The 12,988-nt window shown below is 40.3% G+C and overlaps 1 protein-coding gene across 1 annotated transcript in view; it reads right to left on the bottom strand.

The window, feature by feature from the left end:
- Positions 1-308: 308 nt before the first annotated feature.
- LOC102892091 (spermatogenesis-associated protein 31D3) overlaps positions 309-12,988 on the bottom strand; it is a 16,502-nt gene continuing 3,822 nt past the window's right edge. The window contains exons 4-5 of the mRNA XM_025046540.1: positions 10,851-12,982; positions 309-784 (exon numbers count right to left, since the gene is read on the bottom strand). Coding sequence (XP_024902308.1) covers positions 309-784; positions 10,851-12,982 — 2,608 coding nt within the window. The remainder of the gene's footprint in view (positions 785-10,850; positions 12,983-12,988) is intronic.

Genomic DNA, 12,988 nt, shown 5'->3' with positions numbered 1-12,988 from the left:
ATCGATGATAAATGAGATTTAGGTTAGTGAAGCCTTCACGGTCATCAATGTTGTTATTATTCTTATGACTACGATCACCATCCTGCAGTTTGGTAGAGTCCTCACCGTGAAGGAGGAGCTTGTCTGGTAAGCGAAATTCCATCTCCACGCCTCTGCGCTTCTCGCGAGGGTTGGGGGCTGAGAGCTCGCGAGGTCTGGCAAGTCGGGGATAGAGGTGGCTAAGGCAGGAAAGGATCCGTCAGGCAGGGCAGGCAGAGGTCACTCGGCATCCCAGAAACCTTCCTGGCAATCTCTCTTTCAGTTAAATCTCAACTCTTTTCTTCCAGAACCGATGAAGGCAGGGCCCAGAAGCCTGAGGTGAGTCCGCTCAGCATTTGGCCCTGGTGCTGCTGCTTGGGGGGGCCAAAAGCCACCGTCAACACAGACCTGTCATGGAACATGTCCCCTTTCTCCAGAGCACATTGGGCGGGCCTTCTGTAGAGGAATCCCTCCCGTTGCTTATAGTTCCTTCTCCAGAGGTTTCCGAGCTTCGCTAGGTATGTCGGCTGTGATGAAGTAAATATGTCTCTATCCTCTAAGAAGGTAGATAGAGTTAACACTTGAACAAAGCTGGGGTAGGGCGCAGACCACCTGCACAGTGGAAGATCTGCATATAATTTAAGTCCACCTTCTGCCCACACAGATTTATCACTATCAAACCTTGCATAAGGCATGTTTGAACTGCCAGGGTCAGTTGAACTTCGTGGTTTAATTGAACTGTGATCAGTGGTACTGAGCAAGTCAACTGAAAAAACAAACAAACAAACAAACAAAACCCCATATATGAGTAGACCCTTGTAGTTCAAACCCATGTTGTTGAATTATGGCAAATATTCCACAGAGTGTAGGAAGTATTGTGAATTGGAAAGCGAGGACAGACACCAGCTTGGGAACATCAAGGAAAACATCTAGGGGAAACTTTCTGGATAATAGGAAGGAAAGAGGCAAGAAAGGGTGGGGGTTCACTTATTGGTTTTGGTTTTGTTGTTGTTTTGGAGATTTTATGACAAAATGCTCTCATCTGATGACTTCTCATCCCCCTGTGGTGGTCCAGCCCATATGCTCACTGAGTGAGGAATGTGAAGAAATTGTAGGGAAGTGAAATAATTTTTAGTACTTAGTACAAGAGAATTGACTAAGAAAACAATCATATAGGCTCCACCAAGACGGAACTTTGTTTATTTCTTTCACTGGTATGTCCCAAGTGCTTAGAAGAGTGCCTGGTACATATTAAACATGGAAGAAACTAATTTCTTTTATTTTTTTAAGCAATGTTGGAACTTGTTTTGGTTGGGGAAGAGAATACCAGGGCCTTATTCCACATGGGAGAAGGAAAATTACTCAAATACAGCTCCCTCTAGCCTGCTTGTTTCATCTGAAGAGTGAAAAGAAAAGAAAAAAAGCTCATAAACACTTGTGGGCATCACAGCCCAGGGACACAGGCCCAGGGAAAGGACTGACTTAATCATGTTCTCTCCCCGACCTTACTTACCTCTGCATCAACAGAGCTTCAGTATAGTAACAGGTGATAATAGCTGAAAGAAGGGCGAGGCATAGGCTCTAATTAAGGAGATTTAGGGAAACCTAAAAACACCACAGGAGAGAAAAAAATACTAAAAGAAAATGAAGCCTCCAACATATACAACAGTAGATATTAAACATGGTAAACACCTCACCAGAAAACATAAAACTTCATGCTAAAGATTTATTTACTCCAGTTCCTGTTACACAGTACATCGTGTCTGGCTTTTAGGCAAAAATTACAAGGAATGCTAAAGACAAGAAAAAGCAGTAGACAAAAGCAAGCATCAGATCCACACTTAGATTTGACACAGATTTTGGAATTATCATACATGGAATCCAAACTAAACACGATTAATAAGTTAAGGGCTATAATGGAAAAAGGAAACAACACACAAGATAAGGCATGTAAACAGAGAGGGAAACTAAGAATCAAAAGATAATGTTAAAAACAAAAAAATGCTGTAACAGAAACAAAGAATGCCTGGATTGGCTCATCTGTACAGTGTATATTGACAAGGAAAGACTAAGTGAAATTGACTATATGTAATAGAAACTTTATAAACTGAAATGTGAAGAGAAAAATAATTAAAAAAAAAATTAAAAAACCCAGAATATCCAAGAACTAGGAAACAGTTTCAAAATTTGTTACATACATGTAGTTGGAATAACAAAAGGTGAAGAAAGTGAGAACAGAATGGAGGAAATATTTGAAGTAATAATGGCCAAGAATTTTTTTAAATTAATGACATTACCCATAGATTATGGTGGCTCAGAGAACACCAAGCAGGATAAATACTAACAAAGTCTATACCTGGACATATAGTCAGACTCTAGGAAACTAGAAGATAAAATCTGGAAAGAATTTAGAGGAAAATGAGCACCCTCCCTCTTAGAAACAAACATAAGAATTATGGGCATCTGATCATAAACCATGCAAGCAAGCAGAGAGTGGAGTGAAATATTTAGTGTTGAAAGACAAAAGGAACACCAACATAAAATTTTATATCTAGTGAAATTATCCTTCCAAGTGAAGGAGAAATAAAAACTCTCAGAGAAATGAAAACTGAGGGAATTAATTAGCAGCATGACTAAGTGGCAATAAATGTTAAAAGAAGCTCTTTAGGCGGAAGGAGAATGATACCTTGAATCTACATAGGGAAGAAAGAAAAGGAATAAATGAAGATAAAATAAAACTTTTATTTTTCTTATTCTTAATTTACCTAATGATAATAATAACGACAGTGTATTGGGGTATGATGGTATGTGGATAAGGGAAATGAACGACAGCAGTTACAGAGAAAGGAGGGAGGAATTGGGAGCTCTGTTAAAAGGTACCTGCATTAACTCTGAAGTGGCATAGTGTTACATGAAATGTCTAGATTAATTGTACGTGTATATTAAAAACGGTATGGCAACTATTAAAATATTTGTTAAAGAAGAATAATTGATATGCTAAGAGAAGAGACTGTTTAAAACCATAAAAGGCAGAAATAAAAGAGGGAAAGAAAAAATAGATATAATGAAAAGTAAATAGTTACAGGCATGGTAGATATTAATCCAAATATGTGAAAAAAATCAGTAAATGTAAATGGGCTAAATTAACCAATTAAGTCAGGGACTGTCAGAGTGGATAAAAAAGAAGAACCAATTATATGTTGTCTACAGAATACCTAATGTAAATATAAAGATACAGATAGATTAAAATGGAGGGGACAGAAAAAAGTACACTATGCTGACACCAAAAGAAAACAGGAGTAACTATATCAGACAAAGCACACTTCAGAACAAGGAAATTTACCAGGGATAAAGAGAGGCATTACATAATAACAAAGGGGTCAAAATAAGTGAGGTACAAATTGGTAGCATGGCGAGGAGAAATAGACGAATTCACTGTTATTGGAAACTTCACTGCTCTATCAGTAAGGGGCAGATCCAGCAGGCAGAAAATCAGGGTACAGTTGGCCTAAACAGCACCATCAGTAAATTTGACCTAATTAACATTTATAGAATACTTCAACAACAGGATTCACATTCTTCTCAAGCTCACATGGAACATTCACCAAGGCAGACCACATTCTGGGCTACAAAACACACTGTAACAAATTTATAGAAGAATAGATGTCATACAAAGTATGTTTTCAGGCTATAATGGAATTAAACTAGAAATCAGTTACAGATAGGTAGCTAGAAAATCAAAAAATGTTTTAGAGATTAAACAACATGCTACAAACACATAGGTCAAGGAAGAAGTCTCAAAACAAAAAAGAATTTTAACCTAAAAGAAAATGAAAATATAACTTAAAATTTGTGAGATGTAGCTAAAGCAGTATTTGAAAAGAAAATCGATAGCATTAATGTATTTATTTGACAAGAAAAATTTAAAATCTCTGAGGGATTCTGGTTTACTTAATCTGATTCATGTTTGTTTCCAAAATACTAAGAAACATGGATTCCTTTTTTTGTTAGCTCAGTGACAGGAGGAGGAGCCCCACCCCACACAGGAAGGCAAGGATGGGAGTACATAGGAAGTTTAGCTGGAGCTCAGCCAGTGCAGTAAGGCTCCCTCAGATAAAGAAGGTGGGCTGCATCATCAAATTGCATTGCTGCATCAAGCAGCAGGGTATTGAGTGTGCACATTCTAGACCATAGTTGCAGGCCCACATCAGAGCTGTAACACAGACATTAAAGGTCCTTGAGGGTAGGGTAGGGGACAGCTCAAGGGAAATGAACCCACTACCCTTTCCTCTCTCATCCAGCCAAGCAGATCTGTCCATCCCTCCAGGATCCCTCCAGCCTACCTTCCAACTCCAGCCATTTATCATAACACATATTTACCTTAGCAAATTTTTCTATTTATTCCACCTGTTACCCAGATAGTACCTGAGACCTCTTTCACTGCCTGGTGATCTCCTTTTGGACCCCAAATACTCTTTGAAAGCCTGCTGTGCCTATGGATTTATGCCCCCAAATTCTACTCTGTCCTCAACTACAGCTTTCCCTTATACATAGTGGGTTTTTACCTGTATGAAACCAGGAATATACTCCGTAGCAGCCCCAACCCTACATCTCCTCCAAAGAATCCATGTTCACCAGAAAGCATGAGAGAGCAGAGTGGCCATTACCAACAAGCAGAAAGCATGACAGGGAGATGAAGACATGGCAAACCCATGGGCCCATGGCAAATAACGTGAAAATCTTTATTAATCCTTTTTCTCCCAACGTCCTTTTTAGGCTGTTCAGCACCTTCCACATTTGCTGTTTCCTCTTCTGCCAAATCCTTTCTCTCCCCAAAACATTTTATTTACAGAGCAATTGTGCTAGCCCACAACCTGTAGTACCAAAGTCATTTTGATTTTTTTAGGCAGTGAGTTTCTCTATAGCATATATTATAGTGAGCAGAATCGTAATTATATTTAGCAATACCTTTTGATTCTTTTGAATCACACTTATGGTTACTTCTTCCATGAAAAGTTTTTTTCCCCCCATCTACTTTATAACTTTTCACCAAATTTTCTATTGGCATTTGATTATTTTTTGAAATAACATAATTTTTGTTCATGGCATATATGTATTTATTTCATCTCCCCATGCTACCTAGTCATTTAATAGTTATAACTCCAACAGCTTCATTTTTTAGATTACAAACTGTTGAAATGAAGCTTTGTGTCATTTCCTTACTTTGCTTGCCTGCATTCCCTCGCCGAGTCTGAAGAATCAGTCTCGGTTCCAGACACCTAATCTTTTCCCTCCTATGCGAGGAAGGTTTACCAGTAATAAAAGTTTCATTCTTTGCCTGTCTTCTCCAGAATCCACAGCTGCACCATTGTCTCCACCCAATAGAAATGTACACTTTAAGACCACCCCCTCTCCATACCCTCCCTTAACTGCCAGAGGTGTCCTCGTTTAGAAAAATCCCTCCACATATCTTTACATCCTTGATATTTTTATGCCAAGTCTGGCTCTGAGTGTCCCTAGGGCCTCTAGGACTCTCAACTGTAAAAACATCCTTAACGGCTAAGTAAACTAAGCTCCATCCATAAAATTTCCAGGTGAGAAGGGATATAAAAATGGCACATTGACTATATTCTTCAAAAATGGCCTTGTCATAAAAAGGAAAGGCTGAGCAACTGATAAAGATTAAAGGAGACTAAAGACACATGATAACTAAATGCAATATGTGATTCTAGAGTGGCTCTCGTAATGTATGTTTAAAAACAAGTCACAAAGACAATACTTGATAAATTGCCAAAAGTAAGATATGAATAGAAGGTTAGTTAAGTCTTATACTAAATGTTAAACTTATTGAAGGGAATAACTGTACTGTCTATAAGACACTCTGCTTTTTCTTAAGAAATACATAATGATTCAGATGAGGGGCATGGGGGAATGGGTGAAAAAGGTGAAGAATTTAAGAAATACAAGTTGGTAGTTATGAAATAGTCAAGGGGATATAAAGTATAATATATGGACTATAGCTAATAGTATTGTAATAACAATGTATAGTGCCAGGTGGGTACTAGAGTAATAGGGGGTCACTTTAAATTATCTAAATGCCTAATCACTATGCTGTACACCTGAAATTAATATGAAATATTAAATGTCGACTGTAATTGAATTTTAAAAAACATATACAATGAAATATTCAAGGAGAAAGTACATTATGAATGAAATATATTCTCAATATTCAGGAACTTTAAAACAGTTGTCTTGGGTTCTGGCTCAGACAAGAAACCTAGGATCCTCTGCACATTCAAAGCATTTACACAGGATTTTACAAAATACAGAAGAGTACCCCCCTACCCTCCAAAAAAAATTTTAAAAATTATACACAATATAAAACAAACAAACTCAAGATGTTTACAGCATGGAACACCTAATTTTTTTATCTGCTGCCACCAGGTCGTTTGTCTTCTGGGGTTTTGAGGTGTGAATGGGTTTGTCAGCACTCCCTCTGTTCTAGTCACTTACCACTCCACCACCAGATTTCCATTTTCTAGAAAGTGTTGATATCTTTTGTCCTATCCTCTCCCCTTCTTGTCATTCTCAAGCACTTATTTTTAAATCTTTTGTTTTAAACGCTTGTTGAAATTTTAGTGCACATAATATACAACTCACCCATTTAAAGTGTATGATGCTTTTTCCTGCATTCACAGACATGTGCCTCATCAAAGTCAATGTTAAAAATTATTTTTATGACTTAATGAGGAATCTTGTAACCATTAGCTGTCAGCACCCTCTGCCCTACTCTTGACCCTGAGCAACCACTAATCTAGTTGACTTCTATAGATTTCAATATGTAGACATTTCATATGAATGGGGTCATACATGGTCATTTGTGACTGGCTTTATTTGCTTAGCATAATGTTTTCAGGGTTCATCCGTGTTATAGCAGTATCCATATTTTTTATTGCCAAAGCATATTACAGTGTGTGGATATACCATATGTCATTTACTTACTCATTCTTCAACTGATGGACGTTTGTGTTATTTCCACCTTTTGACTACTATAAATAATGCTGGTATGAACATTTGTTTATAAGTTATGTGCGGACATATGTTTTCATTTCTCTTGAGTGTACACTTAGAAGTGGAATTGCTGGGTTGTATGGTAACTCTATGTTGAACATTTTAAGGACATGTCAGACTGTTTCTCCAAGTGGCTGCACCATTTTTCATTCCCACCAGCAGTATATGAGGATTCTACTTTCTCCACATCTTAAGTAACACTTATCTGACTTCTTGATTCTAGCCATTTTTGTGTGTGTAGTGCTATCTCATAGTGGTTTTGATTTGCATTTCCCTGGTGGCTAATAATGTTGAGCGTCTTTTCATCTAATCTTTTACTTTTCATGGCGTTTTGGGAAGCAGAGGAGATAAGAGTGTTTAATCTACTGTGTTTAATTCAAAACAAAATAGCTCGTTTTAATGTGACACGAAAAATATTTGAAAACGTATGATGATGCTGTCTTTATCAACATGTATAGTTTTCTACTTCTCTTCTGTTTGCATGTTAGTATAGCTACTGTGTGATTGAGCAATAGCAATCTTGTGCACTGGATTGCTCTGTATGATTACTTCTTATATGAAGTTGAGGGAAAAATTCACTCAAATGACTTCTTGGGGTCAACTAAATGGTAGAGCACAACTGACTGCCAAAGACTATAAAGCTCAATACATTTTTTTTTTTTGTCACCAGTGCTGTTTACATCTGTGGTATATAAGTATGTTCCACAGGTGATAAATATCAACAGAATTAAAGCTTTAACATGGGCACATAACATTGTCTGAGGCTAGATGTTTCAATGGGCTTTTCCACCTTATTGTAGTGTAAAAAATGTGATATATCACACATGCCAAATGATAATTGTGAAAGTTGGCAGAGGATACATGGGAAGATGTACAAGATAGAACAGTCTACTCTTGTATATGTTTAAACATTTCTGTAATAACAAGCTTAAAAAAAAAGACATTGAGTGTCTCATAAGGAGAGGGAAGGGGCAAAAAAACACCTGGCAAGGGTGCAAGAGCACATCAGTCCCTCAAGACTAGAGTGTGACTATTTCTCAATAAGGCGATTTCCTAATCTTTGATGTTAGGAAGGAAACCTCTTTCCATAAAACAGGAAGGAAAAAGGAAAAGAAGAATGTTAAAGTGTTTTTTTGAAGAGTTTTGATGAAAACTTCCCATCTCATGGCTTCTAGTTCCTCTGTGAACAGAGGTCCAGCACACCTGTTTAGCAAGTGGAGAGGGCCTCAGTTTGAGGAAAGTAAAGGAAATTTGAAATAGGTTTAAGTAGCATTGGAGAGAGAATGGACTAAGGAAACTGTGGCCTACCTCCACATATGTCAGTAAGCATGGGATAATTACTTATGGAATGAATGAATGATTTCCAGGTAGTCCTGGGGCTGAATTTATCCAGGCACCAGTAGACTCCATTGTGAAATTTAATCCAATAGTGATCAGTTACTTTGAGGAAGGAATTTCTGGAAAAACACAACAGTTGACATTTTTCCAAGTGGGAAGGATTAAAAGAGACTGGAAGGAGCCCATTTGTCATGTGGCTTTCTAAATGTTGGTTACCCTATAGACCATCAAGTATACCTTAGAGAGAGAGGAAGACAGGACTGTGGTGGATTGATAAGGGGTTAGTGGAAAAATGATCTGGAACTGAAAAACTAACAAGGGACCTACCTATAAGCTGGAAAGATAGGGGGATGAAGTGAAATGGTGGAATGTTCCAGATGGCAGAAGCGTTCCTAGTAATAAGCTCTACAGTGTGGTCATAACTACCCTGGAATGGTATTGACAGACCCTAAAATGAGATGACTTAGGAACTGGGAGGCTGGGTTATTGGCTGCTCAATCCACATGGATGTTAGAGCCCTGCCCTGCCTTCTCATCTCTTCAAGATCCCTGTCCTGGGCCCCATCCCACCTTTTGTCCCTCCCAGGGCCTCCACAAAATTGGCTTTTTTTTTTTCTGTAACCCCAAGCTTCAGATATCATAGAGTCAATGACATAACTCTGAACAAGATGATACAAGTGTGTAGTGAGAGGGCTGAAGTAGACATGTTTTGTTTTTGTCTTTGCAGAATTCACATGTCTTACTAGAAAAACTACCTCTAGTGCTCTCTAGGACATCCAATATATTTTTTTGAGTCCCAGTCTGCACAAGTGGAATTGCCTTTCCTTCAGACTCCTATTGTAAGGGCGGGTATGTATGCAATCTTCACACACAAAAAAGCTTTCCATGGAGGTCCATAGTGAACCCGCAAATAGCTGTAATTCTGGAACTTACCTGGTTCATGAGCTGCAGGTGTTCTGGGGGAGATTTATTATAACTCCACCAAAGCCATAAATATCAGAGGTGTCACCCACATCCTGATAGGTGAACTGTACACACCGCAGGCGAGATGTAAATTTCCATCAAGCATGGATGGAAGGAAGGCACCTTCCCCAAAGACAGTGATGCCACGCCTGATGACATCTCTGCAAATATTGTTTTACTACTCAAAGAACAGCCCTAAGCCTTTTTGGGATAAGGTATCAGTAAGCTGTGCAGTGCTCTCATCAGCCACAAGCAGGAGGAGTTTGGATCAGATTGAGGAAGCTGGGAGCAAGACAGGGGCACAGGGCAGGAATGATGAGGCATATAATTTTGTTCCACCAGAAAAGTCCTCCTTTCTCTTCTTCATTTCTTCTTACTTTCCCATTCACTTTAAGGCATCTTTTCTTTAATTTCAACTTTACTCTGAGAGGTAGGTGGTTGTCTGGTCAACATCCCTATCACTGACAACCAAGTTACGCTTTTGCTCAACAAAAGAAATATTACCCATCTGTCATTCTGAAGAGAAATACCCAGAGATGGGAACCACTTCTCCAAGGTGACTTTCCAATAGGGAAACTGCAGTGTCAAGTTTAACATGTGCTTCCCCAACACATTAACATGACCCATGAGATAGATTTTTAAGCAGCATCTATACTATTCCTAGACCCTTCTTCAACCAGCCCAGTATCCACTGTAGCAATATCCCCCCAAATACTCCCATTGAGGGTTCGCCCACCTGTGGGATCCTCTGATCACTGACTTCTAAATAATGAGTAAGCCACTGTGTCTTCACTGATATTTTCTGAAAAATATACCTGTCCTTAACCCTCTTCAGATGTAGAAGTCCTGTCTGCCCTATTGCCCTAAAGGATGTAAGCATTCCATGAGGGAGAAGGTGTGGGCTGCCATGTATGTTCATTAAGGCTAAGCTAAGAAGCAGGAGACAGAGCCCATCTTCTCAAACTTCATCAGGGAAGAAATGAGCTTTGGGAGGCACATGATATCTATTTCTCAACAGGAGCTCTAGGGGACTGGTCACCTTTTAGAAGCCAAAAGAAGCAATCAGTAAGAGCTGAACTAACTCTTTCTTCTCCCTAAGCATAAGACCAAGTTTCCAAGTACTATGCTCTCAACACAGTACACAGAAAAGACAGCACTATTAGAGAAACATTTATTAGGGGAAGAATCAGTATTCTCCACAAGTTAGGAATTATTTGCTGGTGGGAAGATATCTTCCCTGGAAATTTTGGGGTATTTTGTGTCTAATTAGTAGAGATTGACCTCTGAACATGGTGCCTTCAGACAGAGGCTCCTGGCCAGCTTGAGGCCTGCAGGTGGGGCATGGATGGAACACAGTCTCCTTGCAGGGCCCAGACTGGGGGTGCTTCTGACATAATAGCTGCTCCTTAAATGCCACAAATTTCTGGGGGTGCCTACCCTTGCCTCTGATTTGTCTAATACCTGTAGAAGAGCTCTGGTCAGCAAAGGCTGCTTCTTGTTGGCGGGAGTTGGTATTTGGCACTTTGCAAGAGGGAGCCCTGCAGTTGAAAGGATGCCCCTGGACAGGCCCTGCTTGGGCCCACACTTCCATGTTCTGCTGAGTTTTTCTGAACGTCCCTGGGGAGCGAAGGGGTTCTTGAGGGCAGGTGACAGCTATTGTATGGCGATGTCCCAGTTTTGCCTCTATGAACTTCCTAGTGTCTGTTGTGACTTTCTGAGCTTTGCTTGTCGCAGGAAAGGCAACTCTACTTTTATCTGGGCCTCTGCTCTGCGCAGATGATATAGGGCTACCCTTTTCCTGGGAATTTTCTTGCATTTTGCATTTTTTCCTAGGATGAAGCCATTGAAAAAAGCCCTTAATTTGTTTTCTGAAAAGGCTTTCAGGAGACTGTCCCCTCTGTGATAGGGTCTGGGATAATGTCATGTCCTGAGTAGGAATACTCTTCCTTCTAGGTTGGGATGACCCCAGCCCTGCATCTCCTCCACCAAGTTCTTCTGATTTGGGGCTTGGAGGGCTCACTTGCTTTTCTGCTGGTGGGAAATTATCCTGGCACCACCTTAAGTCATGCTTAGGGACCAAAGGCTTCTGCTGATGCTCCATACTGACTCCTCTGTCCTCCAAATGGACATGTAGCACCTGGGAAGCTTCCATGTCCACACTGGAGACACCCTGAGCATGAGTCAGGGAGGTCTTGTAGGTCGAGCTGTCTGAGTCAAGGGACATGTCACTGGCTTGGCCTTGGGTCTGGCTATGCACCCCGTTCTTCAGTGTAGACTTTAACTCACCGAGGATTGGTTTCTTAAGGTCTGTTGATTTAGAATCTTGGAGAACTGATATATTTGCTGGGGGGCTTTCAGTGGTAACAATAGTTTCTCCTTTACTGTCATTCACATTCATCCTTTGGGAGATTCCCAGCTCGCTGCTTGTCAAGATGTCAAAAGTATTTGATTGAAGATCATCGATGGTCTCAGCCCTGAATATCTCCCTGGAGACGTATGGCATAGGAGCAGGTTCTGATTTGTTCTCCATCTTTTTGCCCCATTGCATTTCTTCTTTATCACTGGAACTCACACTTTTAACCTTTGGCTCATGTTTGGCCCCAGCTGGCCCTGTGGGCGGGTTTGGGAGCCATCTGTTGACTAGAAGAGGCTCTTTCTGACTTGCTTTGCCTATGACACTGTGTGTGACAGACAGAAAAGTCTGTCTGGCATCAGTAATTCTCTGAACATTCTCTGTAAGCCCATGGTGGATATCAGAGGGTGGATATCTCAGGGCCTCCTGTCTTTCCTTGCTCTTATGCAAGGTTTCAGGGAGAGGACGATCTAGGATAGGGGCTGAATTTGCTATTCCCACTTTGTCTCCATGGAGAGATTTAGAGCTTCCTCTAAGGGGTGCAAAGCCCCCAGATTTGGAATTCACATCAGAAATCAGGTTGGTTGATGAGAAAAGTTTGGAATGGAATGAGGACTGGGATAAGGTATCTTTTGATTTAAAAATCTCAATGGATTCAAGAACCTTGGAGGGAAGGCCCCACAGCATCCTCATATGAAACATTCTAATATGGGCTTCCAGCATCTGCCGTGTACTGGACCCAACAAAGGAAAGCTCCTGGGAGGTATTCGGGGAGTGGTCTCCACCGACTAATGGTTGCGAACTTCTCTGTTTCATTTCAGTGTGAGATTGGACAGAAGGAGTCAGTGTCTGCTTGATAGCATGCCATGAATTATGCACAGTCCCGGGGAGCCGACCCTCATAGATTTCCTCAAACTTCTTGCTCAAATGTACTTTCAGGACATTTTCTAGTTGTCTCTGACCTTGACTCGGCCCTGACACCATTGAATTTTCTCCTGACAGATTTATCATGTGACTGTCTAGATAGTTCTCAGACTCCAGATCCTTAACTGAAGAGCTCTCTGAGTCACTCAACATTAGGTCATTCTGTGGGTTGTGTCTCTTATCCTTCCCCTCATCCTCCTTTAGCTGAAATATTTCTGAGCCCCCCTCATAGAAGCTTTCAGGTTGACTCAATCCAGCTGTTAGATCAGTGCTACCCTGATCGTTATACACAGAGCTACATGAGCGTCCATCATCGCTCTTC

This window comes from Pteropus alecto, unplaced genomic scaffold, assembly GCF_000325575.1.
Source record: "Pteropus alecto unplaced genomic scaffold, ASM32557v1 scaffold114, whole genome shotgun sequence".
Lineage (NCBI taxonomy): Eukaryota > Metazoa > Chordata > Mammalia > Chiroptera > Pteropodidae > Pteropus > Pteropus alecto.
The sequence above is the reverse complement of the archived record's forward strand: the minus strand, read 5'-3'. Positions and strand labels throughout refer to the sequence as shown.